Below are 19792 nucleotides of genomic sequence, written 5' to 3' on the forward strand. Positions count from 1 at the left end.
GCGTGGTCACTGAGGCCACGTCATGTGAAAGTTTAACATTCATCAGGACTAAAAATGGAGGGAAACGTGGTTTAACCCTTCGTGTCCAGGTGTAAATCAGACCCACCCTACCAGCTGTGTGATCTGATCTGACTGAAAACGACTCTGAGGGCCTCGCCAGGGTTCTGATTGATAAGTCTGTGTCCCGTAAACCTGTTTATTCTCCTCGTCTGTTCAATGATCCTAGACTGGGAGGAGGAAGTAGAAATATAGGCCATCAGGTGTGTGTGTGTGTGTGAGGACCGAGGCCTCTGATCCAGGAGCCTCTAATCCGATTCAGGGGGGGGAGAGAGAGTGGAGGCAGCAGAGGATTATGGGATTAGGGAGGAGAAGATGCGACATGAGATGGCCACTCCGCCGCTGCAGCCTGGCACGTTCACAGGTCGCCGTGGCAATGTTCAAATTATCACACCAAAAAACAGACAAAGACTCACAAACCGGGGCCACAGAGTGATGCAACTACACCCAAAGGACCACCACCAGCAGATGGAGTCAGACGAAGGTGGATGTGAGACAGAAATCATCTCTGCGCAGCCAGCGACCTTCACAAACCACCTGAGTGGCTCAACTGCAGCCATAACTCAGAGTAACACACACACACACACAGACACACACACACAAAGACACACACACACACACAGCCCTGACCTCTCTGTTCAGTGTTTACGGCGGCTGCAGTGTGAACAACAAGATAAGACAGATGGGATTTACTGGATGGACAGATTGAGGATCTGTTCAGATTACGCTGCGACTGTGACACCACATCACCAGAGGACGCACACACAGGACGCCATGTTTTCTCAGGACAAGCCACAACTTCTTCATGTCATCAGCGATTTCTACACAACGGTCCAACACATGTGATTTTAAGTGACACAAAACAAACCCACAAAACCACAAGAAGGCCCAGAACCTTTAAAAAGACACAACACTACCAGAGAAAGATGCAAAGACACACAAAACCACCACAAAGACACACAAAACCACCACAACAGGAGACCCCACAAAGACACACAATGACTTTAAACTGTCCATCAGTCGGCTGCAGTGAGGTTTTTGTGTCACACTGCTGCCATCTAGTGGTGGGACGTCACAATGACAGCTTTGACTGGCACTCACCTGTAAAGCCTCCTCACACAGGGACTTGTTAGAAGAATATGAAAGAGGTCAAAGGTCACAGCATGTTTCATGCAGTGTTCACCCTAGAAACAACACACACACACACACACACACACACACACACACACACACACACACACACACACACACACACACACACACACACACACACACACACACACACACACACACACACACACACACACACACACACTGCCAGGTGCTGACTCAGAGGCCTGGCAAACCTTTTCCCAGGAGGAGGAGCTGAGTGGTTGTTAGGGAGACGGCTCAGCCCAGGGGAGCCTGGTTTGGCTCTGAGGACGCCCGGGCTGTTTGAGGACGCCCGTCTCCTGGGAGAAAAAATGCTGAAAGAGACACGACACACACACACACACACACGGAGGAGACAAAGGTGGAAAGACAGAAGAGAAGAAAAGATTTCACACATGTCTATGAAGCTCAAAAAATAAAACAATATGTAGTTTAAATCATCTGAAGGAAAAAAAACACGAGGTCTCACTCTGACCCCAAAACCCAGAGACAAACGTCGGTCATGTGACCAGCTTCTGGTAAGTTTGTCTGCGCTTGTCTGCACAGACGTTCAGTGTTTGTAGTGAACAATGAAACAGTCTGTAGACGTCCGCGTGAGGAGTGAATTTATCCACAAACAAAGACTCAGTCTATCATCTAATACACGCTCTGTTCTCCAGGAGACGCAGAGGTCAGAGGTCGGAGAGGCCGGCAGAGGGAGAAGAAGAAGTCACGGCAGGAATCCACGGCCTCACTGTGGCGATGATCAGCTCATCATATGATGTTATTACTCTGAGGTCTGTTTATGTTCCCCCTCAGATGTTTGTTTGGGGGTTAAAACTTTGGCGCCGGGACATGCCAGCTTCTCTTTAGGCCGACGTCTGGCCAACTGGAGCGCTGAAAGGAGCGTCTTCATTAAGATGCACGGCCAGACGCTTCCTCTGAAACGAGCCTTTGTCCCGAACACATTGCAGAGAGGCGGATCCAAGCCGGGACGCAGAGAGACACTGTCATTTTAAACCATTTCTGCTGCTTTAAAGGACACTTCCATGAATTTAGACACCTCTTAGGTACACGCAGGCAGCTTGGCGTGTTAGCATGCTAGCATTTGCTAATTTGTATGTCAGTGTAAAGCCTAATGTTAGCATCTTCAACAGCTATACTAAACATTATAGTAAAGAGTTAGCTAGGTGCTAAAGTTGCTTTAGCATTAAAAAAAAATGTCTGCACTTCCTCACTTGTCTCAGAAGTGGGCGGGCCCAAAAAATATCTCTGTATGATGTCATCAATATTTACATATTACATATCTTGCTAACATTTACACAGCTAAAAGCTATATTTAGCAGTGTGAAACTTAGCTAGCTTGCGTGCAGGCGTATTTTCACCAATGCTAGCTTGGTGTGTTAGCATGCTTTTAGCACTCAGGTTAAATATAATAGAAGGTCATGCTAATATAAATAGCTTTAGCAGGGATTAGAGGAGTTTGAGTTAGCATAGATAAAAATTTGCTAGCTAGGTGATGGAACATGTCCCTTTCTTGTCTGAGGTGTCTCTGTCCACATGTCATTGTTTAGCGCCCCCTAGCTGTGTGGAGGTTTGCATCTACAGTCTGATTTTCACTTGAAGCATTTGAAACAGTGCAGTGTGAGCTGCTGATTGTGGTGGGAGCCGGTCAGTGGAGCGAGGGGAGGAGGACAGACGGGATTGGTCAGCAGTTTGACCTCAGCACCACACACCACCACCCACATGCTGCTGCGGTATAAAGGCTGCAGCCCATCGTCAGCCTCAGCTCTCCGGACTCACACACACAGTCTGCCTGCACTCACGCTGCGGTAAGAGCATCGCTGTGACTTTCATTTCAGTTTCTCCCTCTGACTCCTCTGTGTTTTATCACAGGATCCTGCCTCTGATGACCATGACGGACCTGGAGACGGCGATGGCAACCATCATCGCGGTGTTCCAGAAGTACTCGGAGAGAGAGGGGGACAAACACAAGCTGAAGAAGAGCGAGCTGAAGGATCTGCTGCAGGACGAGCTCCCTGATCTGATGGCGGTGAGAGAGACCCTGACGAAGCTGCAAAGTTTTCTGTCCTGATCTGACCTCCTCCTCCTCCTCCTCCTCTTCTTCCTCCTCCTCCTCCTCCTCCTCCTCCCTGCAGCATGTGAAGGACCAGGCCACGCTGGACCGCCTGATGGAGGGACTGGACACCGACGGCGACGCCGAATGTGACTTCCAGGAGTTCATGACATTCATCTCCATGGTTACCGTCTGTTGCCACGACTTCTTCGAGCATGGGGACGAGTGAGGAGGAGGAGGAGGAATAAGTGAAGCCTAGCAACGCACAAACTGTGGAGGAAAAAAAACAACACAACTAGTAGCTTCTAAACACGTAGGCTGGCTGCTGGCTGAGTCACTTCTAGCGTAGCTTCATTTAGTCGAGTTTCTGAGTGAGTAAAGTGGTAAAAATGGCCGCTGAGACGTCAGGTTCAGGAGAATTTCTCGCCCCTTTCGATAAAAACATGTGGCGACCAGATTAAAATTAAATTAAAGTTACTCACTTGACTATCAAACCTGGAGGAGAAGGAGAAAATATCTGACGATCACACTGTATAATCACATATCTGTCAGGCTAACAGAGCTACATTTAAAGGGTTAATATGTCATTGGCTTCTTGTGTTTCGAGCATTTAAATGGTGAGTAATACTCCACTTCTTTCTTATTGCAGGATTACGTCTGGTTTTAAGTTTTTGAGTTGAGTTCAGTGTTATAAACGCTGTCCCTGCTGCTTCATGTGTTTTTAGTCCTGATCCCGTTTGAAGGCTCTGACAGTGAAACAGTGTCATTTTAATAAGTTCCATTAAAGACGCTCTAACCGTCAATCGATCGATCTTCATCACAGCATGTGTCTGATGTCTGAGTGTTTTCTGTCTGTTGGATCAGAGGAGGAGATTAAAGTCAGAAGTTTAAAGAAAAGAAAGACTTATTCCTTCATTGTTATCAACACACACACACACACACACACACACACACACACACACACACACAGATGATGCAAGAGGCAGCTGCAGGCCCTCAGACATCTGCAGGCTGTTCGGCATCGCAGAGAGGTGGAGTCTGCGTCGCTATTGGCCCAAAGAGGAACAGATCTGAGCCCAGGGGACTGACACCACACCCATCTGTGTGTGTGTGTGTGTGTGTTGTCTAGCACACGCTCTGTTGTGTTTCTTCTTCTTCTTCTGCTGCAGATCAGAACTGGTGAGTTTATCCGTCTTTTACTTGTTTCTGCTGGATTAAACTGGACTAAGGTGTGTGTGTGTGTGTGTGTTCATGCACTTCTGTGCAGGCTGACTGTTGTTATGGAAACACTCAGGATGTTTTCTGCTGTCACTCCTTTGACTTCATGTTTCAGAAACTGGGATCGATTGTTTGGTGAAATTTGTCAATCACGTATCAGGAAAAATGATCAATACTGATCAATAATACTGCCAAACGATGACATTCCGGCAGCACGGTTATTGATTTGTGTGTAAACAGACACACTGTCATACTTTTAGGGCACTAAAACGACACACTGCACGGTGAGGCGTGAGGACAGAGACTGAAGAGTGTTTATAGACGTGTGCATGTTAGCAGTTAGCGTCGAGCTACTGTTAAATCACATGGTAATGTATGCTAAGCTAAAGCAGTTAGCACTACATAGCTTCTGTTACAGAACATCACAGTGACAGTCCACACCCTGCCAGCAGGGGGCGGCAGACACACAGACGCTTCCTGATTGCGTGTTTTTATTGCAGGTTGTCGTCAGCATGCACACCGACGCCACCCCCGCCACCGTCCCATCAGGACACACGCGTCCTCCGTTCTCAGAGGCTGTGACCAGGATCGGGACCAAATGTAGGTACCACAGAGGTGGGGGGTGCATGCTCTGCTGCGTGAGCTGTGTGGCAGGGAGTGTCTTATCAGCCCGCTGTCAGAGAGGAGCATGGGAAGTGTGAGGCCTCGGGGGGCCTGTCGCCGTGGAGATAAGAGCGACACACACACACGCACACACACTGATACCTGCTGGCTGTGGTTTCCACAGCAGGGCCGAGCGGGGTCAGCGTGGGCTATAAACAGCAGCGTCCCACAGACGCGCCTTCATGTGGCGTCACTGATGAACACGCAAACATGGCGGCATGTTTATAATGAACCCTCCTGTCCTCCACAGACAGCCTGGCAGACGCTGAGGATCTGGGCGCCTTAATCGGAGGTGAGACTTTTTAGGTTTCTATTGAAGAATCAATCAGAGTGATCAGATCTAAATGTGATGCTGACCCCCCCCCCCCCAGGCGTCGTCTGCGGCGTGCTGCTGCTGCTGATCTGCATCATCACGCTGATGATGTGGTGCCTGTCCAGACAGAAGGGCTCGTACGTCACCAACGAAACCGAGGACGACTACGACGACCTCAACAACGAGGACGAGGACGAGTCGTTCGGGTCGAGCATCGCGCTTCAAAGCAAAGAACCTCTGAAGCCCAAAGAGGAGGAGGAGTGAGGTCAGAAGACGCGCTCAGGACTTTGTCACGTGAGAAGGGAGGAGAAGCTCAGCTGCACGTTGCACACCGGCAAAGACAAAACTGTTTAGAACAGCAGGTCTGCCTGATAATCCTGGAGAACATCATCATTCCATATGATATTGGACTGAAGATGATAAACTGTCCTGACACGTCACATGTTATCTGATATTTAGCAATAATTTGATTCAAACATTATAAATAAGAAGAATCTGAACGTTTTCTGCAGACTTCCTGTCTTGAATACCTCCTGTGATTCTTCCACCAGCAGAGCATCAAGTCAATTGAAGCTTTTTTTGTATATTGATCACTCAGCTCCACTGATGCTGTTTTTTTACTGTTACCATAGAGATGACTCTTAGTACTTCTTACCTCGTCTGATGCTTTTATAATAAAGTTTTGGTCTTCTTCACGTCTCTGAGTGATGCACTGGCTCCATCTTGTGGCTGAAATGGAAACTGCACTCCTGATTTTTAACTTCATGCCTGGCATGTTTAACTCTGAAGAACAGACAGCAGAGCTTCTTACTCACTGTGAGGCGTCACGTCCACCGCGGTCCTGGCAGGCGTCACGTGTGTGTGTGTGTGTGTGTGTGTGTGTGTCCAGCAGCTGCTTGTTGAGTTCTGTTTGAAGAAAAAGCAAAATATTAGGAAAAAGGAGAGAATAGAAGAAGGACTCAGACGGGGTGCTCAGAATCAGACGCTCCAGCCTTGTTAGCATGGCGAGCTTATTTCCATATTAACGACCCCTCACAACCTTCAAAGTGACGAATAATTGACAACAAATGAAATGTTTTGATTGTCGGTGGCGCCCGCCGCCTTTAATGTTTCATATGTTGCTTTCCAGCTAATTATGGAGATGGCACATTTGTCAGAAATATGCCCCCCCCTCCTCCTGCTGAGGACAGAGGAGGTGAGGGAGGGTGGGAGGCGGGGGAGGTAATTAGCTAGCAGGGAATGCTCGATGACCTGAGAGGCAGGCAGAGCTCACAGGCGATGCCTGGCCACAGGAACGACAGATATGAGAGCCACCGAGGTGACACACACACACACAGCTGCTCTGTGATCGTCTGCTTCGGTCTGAACAGGCCGAACTCACCTGCAGACCAAAGATGCCATATTTATACAGTGTGGAAGTGGGCGGGGCTAACTGACTGACATCACACACAACATGGTGAAGCTGCAGAGATGTTAAACTTCGACAGGTGACCTGATGCTGCTCTCTGATTGGTCAGTTCACAGAAATTAAGTAACATTGAGTGCAGTGGCACTTTGACACCCCCTGCTGGTGATATGAGGTTATAACAACTGTGACGTAAGTCTGCAGGGTCAGAATCATCTAATCATATAGTAATTAACATGATAACTAGCTAGCTAGCAGCCAGACTGGACACTACTGACTGTTGTTTGTAGATGATCTTTGAAAGTCTACGTGGTGCGTTCAAGAGCAGCAGGTTTGTGGGATGTTTGGAACAGATAGTAGCAGCAGTCATTAACACAGCCTTTAATGCTGCTCTCTGTTCTGTGTGACATGAAGGAATCCAACAACTGAGAGCGCCATGGCAACACAACGGTGCTGTGAGGCGCCATAAAGCCGGCTCTGATTTAAGCTTTCCCAAACGAACGAACGTCATAAATCGTTTCCTTTTTTGGTAATTTTTCAGCATCCTAACGTGGTGGTTAATGAATAGTTAATAATGAAATGATGTGTTCAGTGTGCGATGGACTTCAGGACACCTCGTCTCTCTGATGCACCTTGACGAGACGACAGACAAACCAGAGCTGACAGAGGTCGTCTGTGTCAGACTGAGCGACAGCTGGAGAACAGTGTGTGTGTCTGTGTGTGTGTGTGAGCTATATTTACACCACAAGTGTTTGTTTGTGTACATCTGTGAAGTGTGTGTGTGTGAGACAGTCCAGTCAGGTCAGAGTATCCTGAAGACACTGTCAGGCAGGATTGATTTCGTCTTTTTTCCCGATCCGTGCGAGCGTTCCTGTAACACAGCTGACCCCCCGAGTTGCGTTACCTTGTCATTCTGCGACACGGATCGCAGCGAAGACGAGCTGGAAATAGCCGCGTGGCGACCTTGAACTCTGAGGAGGAAGAAGAGGAGGCGCCATGAGTGACAGGACACACACAGGAAGAGATTTCAATTATTCTGATTTAAATATGTCCATTTAAATTCAAATGTAACCTCTGAATCAGGATTATTTTGCATACTCTAGGCAAATGTTGTAATATTCAATCATTCAAGTGCAAGTCGTGAATGTGTGGTTTTTATTTGTGTACTGTTTTGACACTAATATCTACAGTTACACTGTGTTTTTAATAGTCCAGTGCAGAGACACTTCCACCAAGCAGCCACTAGAGGGCAGGGCAATACCAGGAAACACACACACTCACCTCAAGCAGCCGGAATGCTTTCAAATCCTCTCATACACACACACACACACACACACACACAGAGAGCTGACGGTGACCTTTGACCCCGAGCAGCTGCAGTGAACGTCCAGGAAAGGCTGAGTCGCTCACTTTCACTCACTCAGAGATGACGTCTCCTCCCGTCTGGCACACAAAGCCGCACGAATCCAACACTGCGAAGAGTCGAAAGTCTTGTTCAGTCACATGTTACTGAGCAAACTGCAGCATGTTTGACATGAACATCATATTCATAGCACGGGCGACAGCAGGTGAGGCTGTCCACACACTTTTGGACAGATCCTGCATGATCTCCCTGCAGATCAGCTGATCGACCTCATTTCGACCACAGTACGATGAGTCGCCTGTGTCATCTGGTCCTCACACACACACACAGTGAGAGAGTGCCCAGCTGGGAGAGCGAGCTGCTCCCTCTCTCTCTCTATGAGAGCTATTTGGTTGGTTATGGATCCCTGAGGGACGCTGCTGCCTCCTGTGAGCAGGGGATCCACGCCAGGCCCTCAGTCGCACTGTGTACATGTGTGTGTGTGTGTGTGTGAGGACACAACTCTGACTGGCACTTTCTCAAGTAAGCCATCAGTGTGTGTGCACATGCATGCACAAACTCCGAGCAGCATCTCTTACAGATCCGTGCGGTTTGAGGGTTAAAGGTGTAAACAGGCCGATCAGCTGTTTTTTTGTTTACATCAGATGCTGCTGCTGCGTTAAGGACACGCAGCTCAACCGTTCAGCCACACAATTCAGGTTTGTTAGCAGAAAAAGACGCAGCTTTGATGATGAACCATGAAGTCCGGCCACTGACACACAGGCTTAGCAGAAAACAGCTGCTATGTGGGGTTAGCATTAGCACGTAGCTCCTCTTCTAGTCAAGCTGAGGCCGTTCTCTGGACTTTTTGTTGTCGCTTCTTTACTTGTTGCTTGCTCTAACTGCTGCTGGTGAGTTTGTTTGTGTGCACGCTGACACAGCGCCGGATGCATCGTCATCCACGTCGCCGGCTTAAATTGACGCCGCTTTTGGTGCTAACGCTGCGTCCCTCCTCCTCCTCACCCCCCTCCCCCCTCCGTCAGCTCTTAGTTTCAGTTTCTGACTCGCCTTTTCTGGCTCCAACAACTTTGTTCCATTTCTCATTCTGTGGAATAATTACAGCTTTATAGCATTCTCCTCTGCTCGGGCATGCTGTAGATACACCCCCCCCCCTCTTTTTTTTTTGGCTCTCATTAATAATTCACAGAAAGAGACTGGGAAATTTTAGTGCAATTTGCAGCTGCTGAATCCCAGTTATTGTTTTGCAGAGAGGGAGCAGCTCGGACGGAGGCTCTGTAGTCCTGAATGTAATTTGGCTGTGTCTCTCTGACAGGCCACACATCATTACGGGGGGTGAGGAAGACGATGTGTGTGTGTGTGCGCTCAGTCCAGCCAGTCAAACACACTGTCCTCATGTGTCGCTCCGCGCTTCCTTAACGCTTTCAGATGCTGTTTGTTCATATTTATGCCTGATAACCATCGATGTTTTATTCCGTTTGTTTGCGTTGGAGCGGGCGGCCGCTGAATAATTCAGAGACAACAGGAAACTTTTAAAACGCGACGCCGCCTCTGAAAGACAAGCCCGGGCTTTGTCCAAGTTTGCTTCAGAGCGTCATGGTGGACCGAGAATAAAATAAAGCAAAAGAAGCTGAATTTCTTTGATTATTGATTTTACAGAAATGTAAATAAAGTGTGAGCAACAAAAGTCCACAAAGAGCTCGGAGCTGCGTGTGCATATCTGAAGATATTTAGATTTTCCTCATGTGACTGCTGGTCACATGTGAGTCCATCGTGGCTTCTGGCTGCGCTGAGCAGAATGTTTTTACTGCAAACGGTTTCATTTCGGGAGAATTTTCAGTTCTAGAGAAGGATTTTAAATTCTCCTCACCTCCACAGCTCCGTGTGTTCACCTGCTTTGTCCCAAAAAAAGGACAGTTAAGGTTAAATCTTTGCAAAACACTGCACTGTAACTACCTAACATTAAGAGTTGGTGCAGATTTCTTTTCTTTTTCTTTCCATTGTGAATAAAAAACACAAATAAATAAAAATCAAATAAAGGAAAGCAGCTCTCCTCCTCAGACTTGGGCCCGGGCCTGACCTATTTAGCACAGAGTATCTGATAACAGGAGAGTTTAGGCCTGTTTAATGGTAGGTGACACAGCCGTGTCCTGCAGTCTTCTCTGTCTTAATCCCTGGCATCTTCAGTAAAAGATCTCTCCGAACAAACTGCGCTCCTTTCTGGCATCCAGCTGCCGCAGGGAAGAGGAGGCTGTCAGGGCGCATTTCTTCCCTGCTCGCCAGCCATTCCTCAGGAGAGCCCTGTGTGTGTGTGTGTGTGTGTGTGTGTGTATATAAACCCCCCCTCTTTTCTTTTTTTGGCGAGTTAGGTAAACTGAGGGGAGGAAGAGAGAGAGAGAGAGAGAGAGGTGGCAGCTCTCCCCCCTCTGGAGAACAGTTCCACCTTAAGCTCTTTTTGGAAATTACAGGAATGTTTCTCTTGTCACCTTGCCTCCAACATGGCCGCAAACAAGCTGCAGTGAAACTCACTGGTGCGTTTGTTCCAGAGCGGCAGAGGAGGAAGAAGAAGAGGAGGAGGAAGGAGGAGGATGATGCCCGGCGGGCTGTTGTTTCGTGTCATCCTCTGATAGCGGGTTTTGTTTGGCCAGAGGAGGTTTGTGCAGAGGGATGCTGAACGCCAGGCTGACTGCGAGCGCCGTAATCTCACTGACCTCACTGCCCAGCCGGCGAGGAGGAGGAGGAGGAAGAGGAGGAGGAGGAGGAGGAGGAGGAGGAGGAGGAGGAGGCCCGGCCGCTGCCCGTTTTCTTTCCCCTCGTCGTTTGGAGAAGCTGGGAATCCAAAGTTTGAGTCACAAATCAATCACGTACATTTCACACATATTTACTAATGTTTGGACTTCTTCTTCTTTCTGTGCGCTGGCGCCCCCTGTAGATCCATGTGAAAACGTCTTAACACTGACACGTCTTAACACTCTGAGTTGTAACAGAACGCTGGAGGTGTGACGCTTCCTTTGACGCCTCGTTTCCCTGAGTTTCACGACACCATCCGCACATAAATGAGACAAAATACGCAGAATGATCATCTCAGGATGCTGGAAGCTCGACCCTCACGTTCAGGAAAGTGAGTCACATGAAGCATTTTACAGCATCTAACCAGCGTCTCTTCTGATTAAACAGATGCTCTGAGGCTTTAAGTTGCAGATTTTCCACATTAGATCAAAATTCAACCATCAAATCCACTTAATGCCTCTGAATGTATCAGACAGGATGTCGCAGGGTTAGAAGGTGACACGAGGTGCTGGAAATGTCTGCATAACCTCCCTGAAAACAGCATTTGTACATTTTCCTGCAGTGTTATTAAAGCATGAAGCCGTGTAAAGCTGCATCGACCTAATCAGGCCAAATAAAAACATGGCGGCGCTCCTCCTCTCACATCAGAGCGGGGCAGAGTTAACCAGCTCTCTCAGCAGCAGCAGCAGCAGCAGATAAGGCCGAGGTCGACCCCCCCACACGCCCCCCTCCCACAAACAGAGCGGCGTCCGCGGCGTCCAGGAAACCGGAGTTTTCCCCCCAATCAAAAGTTCCATTAACCTGGAGCACCGCCAGCTAATTGAGAGCGGGAGAGGGTGAGATGTGTCGCCGTGTGGCGGCTGGGCGACGTGCCGGCGTCAGCAGACGTCACGCCGCCTGACATATTTGTAATTATGTGGGATAATAGGAGAGGAGCCGGGGCTGGGAGTGGACTCCTTACAGGAAGAGACAATGAGCAGGAGCCAACCTTTGATAACCCGCCTCACGTTTCCAGCACGCGGTGGGGGGAGAAAAAGAAATCCACAAATCTGCATTACTGTTTTTGAAGATTTATGAATGTGAGCTTCACACATGCTCAGTGGCAGTTCATTATGTTTCCTGATGGTCTCTTATCTCCTGCAGAGGGTGAACGATATTCTAATCTGTCGCCCCAATAGCCTTAAGCCGTGGTACGGCGAGTGGGCCAACTTTTGTTCCGTATAATCCCTCCACCCTGACGAGGGGAGGTCATGTTTGTCAAAATGTGGCCAAGTGAACATGGAATATTTCCCCTCCTCCTCTTCCTTCTTCTTCTCTGGCTTAATTTGGAATTAAAAATGCATGCGATTTCCAACTTTAGATCTCCAGAGAGAGCCGTAAACAAGTATGAAATTAAGTGTCTTTTGAAATGCGGCGGCAGGGACGTGGGTCGAATCCAGACGCGCACATTATTCTGGCTGAAGGGTGGGCGGGTGACCGGAGAGACCTCTCCAGGCGGATCACTCAGGAGTCCGACACAAAGACCTCACACCACTGTAGGTGTGTTCATACTCGGGAACGGCATTAAGGTTAAGAGCTGAAAAATAAAAACCATCATCCTGAGAATCCATCGCCTCAATTTACCAACAACCAGATCACGTGGCTGATTTCGGTTACTCTGACATGTCAGGAGCGACACACACTGACCCAATGCTGCAGGAGATTCAGGGGAGGTGACACCTGATTGCAGAGAATCAATGAATCACATGTAAACGAATGAGACGATGCCTTCAGGGACGAGCTAAAGAATCATCTGGCCTTAAAATGCAAACATTTGGCATCATGTTCTTTGTCTTTTCATCCCTCCCTCTCTCTCCATTTTACATCGTCTCAATATTTACACCTCCTCATGAGCTGCGCCGCTCTTTGCTCATTAACAGCAGCCACGTTTGTCCCTCTCTCTTTAATGGCGGGTCGCGAGGAGGTCACGCGGCACCTCCAGTCAAAGACGCCGCATCCTGTTCTGCCTCAGGCGTGTTTGGCAAATCTGAACAATTAGGATTCATTTTTTTTTTGTCTGAAGCTTTCATGCTGCAAACAAAAAAAATAAAAGGTATTCAGGTGTTTAATTATCAGAGATGAAAAGGTCACGCAGGGGTTAATTTAAAATCATTTTAAATCTCGCTCTGAAGCTCCTATCCGCGGCCTCCTCCGTGTGCTTTTTACTAACTTGGTCACCTCGGCCCTTCCAGCATGAGAAACTGCTGCAGTCATCTGTTGGAGCAGCGGACAGCTTGACCATCGGAGCAACCCCCGGATGACGGATGGCGTGCGGCCGGAAACGAGCGGCGTTATCAAGCCGCATTATCCTCCAGACAGGCCAGATTTTTATCGAACTGTATTGGATTTAGTAATTTCCTTTTTCCAAGACGAATGGATGGAGATACTGAGAGGAGGGGGAGGAGGGGGAGGGTTATTGTCTGCAGCCCGGCGGTGATTATTACTTATGATCCATGTAGGATTTCAGCCTTGTCCCGACACGTGCTGGTTATTACTCTTCACCTTTCAGCTCAGACAAAGGTGAAAACATGTCTGCTACAGCAGCAGAGAGAGCTGCAGTACTCCAACTCCCAGAATGCACTGGGCTGGCAGAGGTAGTAAAGTGAGTGTGTTCATGCCATGTTGTGTTTCCCCACCGCCTCCTCTGTGTGTGTGTGAACATGTGTGTACAAATGGCGCACAGACGTGGAGTGTCAGGTAATTTCACACTCTCGCACACCATGCCCCCCCCCGAGCGAACTCATTACCTGTCGGAGCCAGCGGGTGGAGGATGCACCTTCTGGAGTTGTGCTAAACGCGGCGCTGAAGAGCGATGCAGCTCTCCGCCCTGACTGTGACAGACCTGAGCATCCTCAAACGGAGGCTAAGCGGCGCAGGCAGGCGCGCTCACCTTGTAGAGGCGACGCCAGCGAGCACGGGGTCGAGGTTCAGCAGGCAGAGGGGGGAGGCTGAGGGCCAGGGCCCCGCCAGCTGTCTTCCTCCCTCTGTTCTGCACTCTGACAAACGCCCCCCCCACCGCCCCTCTTTCCACCGACACCCCTGCAACCTCCCTGCCGCGCGGGAGCTGTCAGGGGGGAGGAGGGGGGAGCAAGGACTGGACCTGCCAGCATGCATCTGGCTGACAGGCGACTGGGAAGGTGCACTGCAAGCGCACGTCACAATCAATAACCCCTGCTAGGAGCGATGGACCGGGGGGGCGCAGACGCTCCCCGCCACCTCTCTGTGTGTTTTTATTTTTGTACACAGAGGGGGGGGGCAGGGGTGACTTGTCACCTAACAACACACGCTCGCTCCGGGTGTTTGGGAGTTTGTTTTGAGAAAATACATATGCGCTGTGTGCAGGCGTGCGTGCACGCATGACGAGCGAGCGTCTGGAGGTGTGATACATGACGTGATAAACTGCAGGTCAGCTTCCAGGGAGGGGGGGGAGAGGGGGAGGCGGCGGGGGGGGGGGAGGCAACAAATAAGAGAGGAGGTGAATGAGGAGCAGGTCAGACTGGGACTCAAACCCCAAAAGGTCGAGAGAGAACTGTTTTAATTTAAATAAATCATTTGAAACTGAAGGAGCTCAGGTCGACCGTGTGTGTGTGTGTCGCCATGTTCGAGGTGTGTGTGTGTCACGGCGCTGATCAATCGCCTTGGCACTTACAGGCAACAGCGCACAGCGCGGCCAACGTGCTGGAAGATCCGTTACGATTCCTTCCCAGAAAAAGGGGAGAAGAAGAAGGAGCGAGGAGTTCCCGGCCGTAAACAGATATAACAAGCTCCCTCCGCCGTAAGATGAGAGAATGTCAATGGGGCCTGACACCGAGACACCCGAGCGCCGATCAATCGATCGCTGACATTACACCTCGGCCCGTCAAGACTCCTCAGTCACCAGTTCTAAAGTTTTGCATTACAAATGAGGTCCTGCTGCCGGCTCTTCCTCTCCCCTCCTCCTCCTCCCTTGATGCTTCATGTTTACCAGTGCTGCTTATATTTTGAAGGGTGATTATCCAGTCACATCAAACCTTAATGAAGCTCACTTCACTGGCAGCTTTAGGAGCTTTTTCTCATTTTTTAAATCACTGATTAAAGCGATTCTTCTGCACAAAACGCGCCCGTGTGAGGTGGAGACGCTCGGTCATGGCTTCTGGACGCGTCATGTTGTATTTAAGTCCACGCCGTCCTCCTCCCTCCTCCTTAAGGTTTTCTAAGCGCTGACAGATTTTCCAAATTAGCCTAGCTTTGACTCTCTGCGCTCATCTCCTCCTAAAGCGTGTTTACCGCCACAGCCGGAGTGTGTGTAAACTCTGTGTTTTTAAAAAATGTCCACACATCCTCGTGCCTTTAATGAACCGCCGAGCAATTATCAAACCCTGCTCCTATTGATCCCCGCTCTCGTGCGAGGTCGTCGGCTCTTTTATTTTTAGTCACTTCTCAGCCCGGGTTCATTATGAGGACCAGGCACCATGAAAGCGCGTGTCAGGATGAGCTGGTTTGGCCTGAATCTGAGCTGCAGGGCGGAGAGTCCTCACAGGAGCAAAGCGGTGTGTGTTTATGGAGACTCTGATCGTGTGGATTCATTTTGGACTGCGGGCTTCACCTGATGACGTGCTGAGCTTTGCTCCAACTCCACCAACAACCCAGAAAGAAGCCTTACTCACCCATTAGGTGCAGAAATGTCGACTTCTTAAGGATCCGACATGATGCACCAGGCGGTTCCTGACACGTCGGCCATCTTCAGGATCTCAGCTGAAGCAGAGCTACGAGCGTTAGCTTCATTTTGTCACCGCACGCCTGCACAAATACAAAATAAAACAAACATGGAGGCTAGGTTAGAAAGGATGTCTCCTCCTCCTCCTCTTCCTCTCATGGCTGATTTGTAAACAGCTGCTACCTGCCTCAAACTTTATTGACAGCTGGGCTGCGAGCAGCCACGCTGTCACTTATACGCAACGTGGCGGCCATTTTGGAACAAAAGGTTACGACTGGGATTTGACGGAGTTTATAAAACATCCTCTTAAATCTGTGACTTCATGTCAAGTGATCACACACACAGCTTTGTTTAAAAAAGGGAAACATGCTGAAACAGGAGAGCGAGGCGAGGCAATAAAACTCCGCCGTCCAAACACACATCGGCCCGCATTGTTCCAGCGCCGTGTTTACCTCCAGGCCCCCCCGACGCTCTTCATTTTTGCGCGGCCACCTGTCACCGCGCTCTCATTTGTGAGACGAGCGGGCTCCTCGGCCTTCAAAACAATGCCAGAGCTGTGAAACTCTCTGTTATAGTTATACCAAAGAGAAATATAAATATTTGAAGTAGCATTTAATGGGGGGGGTTTGTACATTCCATCATATCGTACACAACCTCGATTGTTACCTTGGCCGAGCGGCCGGCTCGTATTTACTTTGGGGTCTTGTGAGTGATCTCGGCGTGGATGCAGTTTGCCATATTGGTGAGCTCAGACCTGAGGCGCTCCAGCTGAGCTGTGTACACAGTTTAGATGAAAATCCTGTTTATATTGCAGAAGAGGTGCATTTTGTAAGCCCGTCCTGCTGCATATTTCATTGTGAAATATTTCCTGTGGTCGGCCGGTGCGGCGTCCTCGTGGCCTGATGTATCCCAGAATGCACCTTTAGCTGTGGATCGTGGACTCAGATGTTTAACATTGAGACTTTTGGATTAGACTCAGCAGGCACGCCGGCCTCAGCGTCCTGTGCGGACATGTCGTCCATACTCCTAAAGGTTTTCCCCTTTCTACGCAGACATTTGCATATCTGCACACTTAAATCCATCGATCAAGGAGCTCCTGTCAACATAAAAACGGTAGAAAGGATGATTTTTGCCCCAAAAAAGGCGACGATCTGAGATGTTGCTGGACTTGTTGTCCAGTGTTCTGTCTCATATGTGCAGATTTTTCTCCGTTGTTCCCTTCTGACGTGCTAACACTGCTGCTAATCCGAGCTGGGACTGATAAACCCCCATGGACGGATGCAGATTGTACAGAAATCTAGATGTTAGTGGGATTTTTGTCCAGTGTGAAAGGCGCTACCAGAAATTAATCCTGTCTAACACATTTTTTAAAAGTTTAAATCTTCTACTAACAAACTTAAAGTTGCTGCTTCCTGACTCCAATTTGAACTTATTCCTAATCTACGGGGCATCAATAATTTATCACGCAGATTAAAAACTTCTGTTCCGATGCTGAGTGGCGTTACGGCGTGATGCTCCTCTCTGTAACCCAGCGTGGATTTAGAGATCTCTGAAAAGAGCCAATTACAGATTATCGTGTCCTGATCTGTGTGGGGCCCTGTCAGCTGCACACGGACACAGATGCCTGGCGTTAATCTCCCCGAGTGGCTCGATGGCATCCATATGCAACTTTAATTTCAGCTCTTCAGACTGCAGAGGGATAAAGATAGTGTTTGAAGACTGCTTTTCATGTTGTGTCTGAGTGCGGCGGAGGAGATGTGGACGGCTTGAAGGCAAAAGAAAAGACGCCACTCAGCTAGAAGCGTCAGAAAAATGGCGGCTTTGGAGGCAATTTCCTGGTTTTGTCTCCCGCTAATGAGATAAACACTTGGTGTCAATCCGAAGGTGTCGAAGGCCTTTCAGGCCCAAACATGTGGCAACGTTTTTAGATGGCACCTCTGTGCTGCGTCGCCTTTTTTTACGGATTAACAGTTTATTCCTCATGCTGGAGCCGCCCCAAAGCTCTCTGTAAAATACGCTGCTTTCGCTGAATTATGAGGGTGGCCTCCGTCCAAGTGCCTTCCTGTTTATTTGTACGGCGGCGCAGGTCGGCGGCGAGGTAGGGTCCGACGGATCCAGCTGAGCATGTGTAAACACTGGTCCTGGGAGCCCATTGTTTTGAACGCTCTTAGAAACACTGGACACTCGCTCTCATGGATCTCCGGTGGCCGGCGGAGCGCTTTGTATATGCCTATTGACAAAATATTTCTGTGTTATGGCATGTGTGTACAGCCGCTCGTATAAACCGGAGGGGAGACACACGAGTGCGCCGCTGGCGGGAACATCGCGCACATTTTATGCAAAGTGCTCCCTGGAAAACACTGACGAGCTGCTGCTGCTGCGGTGTGAAGGATAAACGACACAGAAACCCACACATCCATCGATACATGAGCACATTCTGCTGGAATAAGTGGCATAAAGATGGTGAAAAATACTTTAAATGAACGGATCCATCTTGGACACGAGGTGAATTTTACCAGGACAGGAAACAGCTAGTTTATCGTGATGTTTGCTCCAAATTTGAGGACATTTTCTGACATATTGAGGACTGAGATATCGGAGGATGGAGGTAGAATGTGCATCACCTGACATCTGGTTTGATATTAGAAAGTTTAACGAGACTATAGTGTGATATTGAAGCAGGGCTCATGGAGGATAAACAGACGTGTACTGTATACAGTTGGACAGATGGGGGACAAACACACTCTATCATCGTCTTCATGTCACTTTCAGCCCTGAGCCGTATCACGGGGACGCGTTTCAGGCCGACCCGCCGCTGTTGTTTTTTGTCAACACGATCCGGGTCATCCAAAGGCGAAACGTCAGAGCTGTGACTCAACAGTCTCAGAGCGGGGCGCCATGACGGGCGTCGCTACGCAGTTTGGGGACAGAAAAACACATCTGTAGGCAGGAGAAGGCCGTTTGAGTGTTGCCGTTATGTGAAAGCTTCTCCGGGCTGCCCGTGCACTCTGACACCGGCAGCACAGTCCCGCAGGCCGGCAGGGAGGAGTGTGTGTTCGCTGCTGCTGCTGCCGCTGCTGCTGCTGAAGGGGGCTGAGAGCAGGATCCAAGCCAGGGGTCAGGGGGGTTAGCTACATGTCCTAAAAGCAAACTGTAACCTACTTTCACACACCATGAGCGAGCCAGGCAGACATCCTGCCATGAAGTTCTGCTTTGCAAAGTCAAAAGGCCACGAGAGAGAAGAGGTAGCAGGGCGAACTTTCAGTGTGGGAGGCTGGAATCCTGCGGCCCTGCAGAGTTAGCGTCTGCATAACAACACTTTCTGGTCACCGAAATGACGGTTTATACGATCTCAGAGGGTCCAGGTGGCTTTTAAATAAATAAATATGAATCCATGCAGGGGAAGAGAGCGGTGGTGACAATGACAAACAGCTGTGAACCTGAAGAGGGGCTGAAAAAGGATTTCAGGAGACACAGCGCTAGAGAAATAAGTGGCTAATGGATCAGCTAAGACTTGCCAGGGATGGACTGCTTCTTCTTCTTCTACTGTCGTTGGAAGTTGTGGAACTTCCACCATGAGAGCAACTGTCACACACAGTGTTCATTTCTGCTGCCCTGCAGGCTGCCGACCCTCCTGCTAGCCTCTGTGTGCAGACACACACACACATACACACAAGCAGAGGCCTGTAGCGGCGAGGACCAGATCCGCTCCGCTCAGGATCATCCCGCTCATCTCCTCTCAAGCACTCGTTGCTGGTTTCAAGTTCTGACTCTGAGGCGTGGCAGAGATCTTATTGGGTCTGAAGTGGAGCGCCGCGGCACCGACAAGCACCCGCTGCACCTCCGAGCGTTTCTCCCAGAAACAAAGCAAGAAAAAAAAAAAAGGAAATCACAGAGCATCCTCCACGTCAGGCAGCGGGAAAAAAAGGAAGAGAGGAGAATCTCCAGGAGGCACAAGTGGAGCATCAGTGATCACATTAAGGATGATGCTGTTAAAAATCTCCCTCAGACCTGATCATCCTCTCTGTGCGCTGCCTCCCAGC

General features: G+C 49.3%; 3 protein-coding genes across 5 annotated transcripts in view; 2 read left to right on the plus strand and 1 right to left on the minus strand.

Moving 5' to 3' along the window:
• Nucleotides 1-19792, minus strand: part of sh3bp4a (SH3-domain binding protein 4a) — a 46163-nt gene that overhangs the window by 11853 nt on the left and 14518 nt on the right. For all 3 annotated transcript variants that reach the window (XM_028399388.1, XM_028399387.1, XM_028399389.1), the window contains 6 exons: nucleotides 15700-15832; nucleotides 8285-8336; nucleotides 7769-7835; nucleotides 6275-6365; nucleotides 6115-6200; nucleotides 1159-1523 (listed from right to left, as the gene is read on the minus strand). The gene's annotated coding sequence lies outside the window, so the exon portion shown is untranslated. The remainder of the gene's footprint in view (nucleotides 1-1158; nucleotides 1524-6114; nucleotides 6201-6274; nucleotides 6366-7768; nucleotides 7836-8284; nucleotides 8337-15699; nucleotides 15833-19792) is intronic.
• Nucleotides 2929-4068, plus strand: s100b (S100 calcium binding protein, beta (neural)). The gene is made up of 3 exons (XM_028399393.1): nucleotides 2929-3020; nucleotides 3085-3241; nucleotides 3348-4068. Exons 1-3 carry the CDS (start codon nucleotides 2935-2937, stop codon nucleotides 3492-3494), a joined length of 390 nt encoding a protein of 129 aa, XP_028255194.1. The 5' UTR covers nucleotides 2929-2934; the 3' UTR covers nucleotides 3495-4068.
• LOC114431772 (glycophorin-C-like) lies at nucleotides 4392-6154 on the plus strand. Its single transcript, XM_028399394.1, has 4 exons — nucleotides 4392-4444; nucleotides 4984-5083; nucleotides 5397-5438; nucleotides 5518-6154. Exons 2-4 carry the CDS (start codon nucleotides 4996-4998, stop codon nucleotides 5721-5723), a joined length of 336 nt encoding a protein of 111 aa, XP_028255195.1. The 5' UTR covers nucleotides 4392-4444; nucleotides 4984-4995; the 3' UTR covers nucleotides 5724-6154.

Source organism: Parambassis ranga, chromosome 2 (assembly GCF_900634625.1).
Source record: "Parambassis ranga chromosome 2, fParRan2.1, whole genome shotgun sequence".
Classification (NCBI taxonomy): Eukaryota; Metazoa; Chordata; class Actinopteri; family Ambassidae; genus Parambassis; species Parambassis ranga.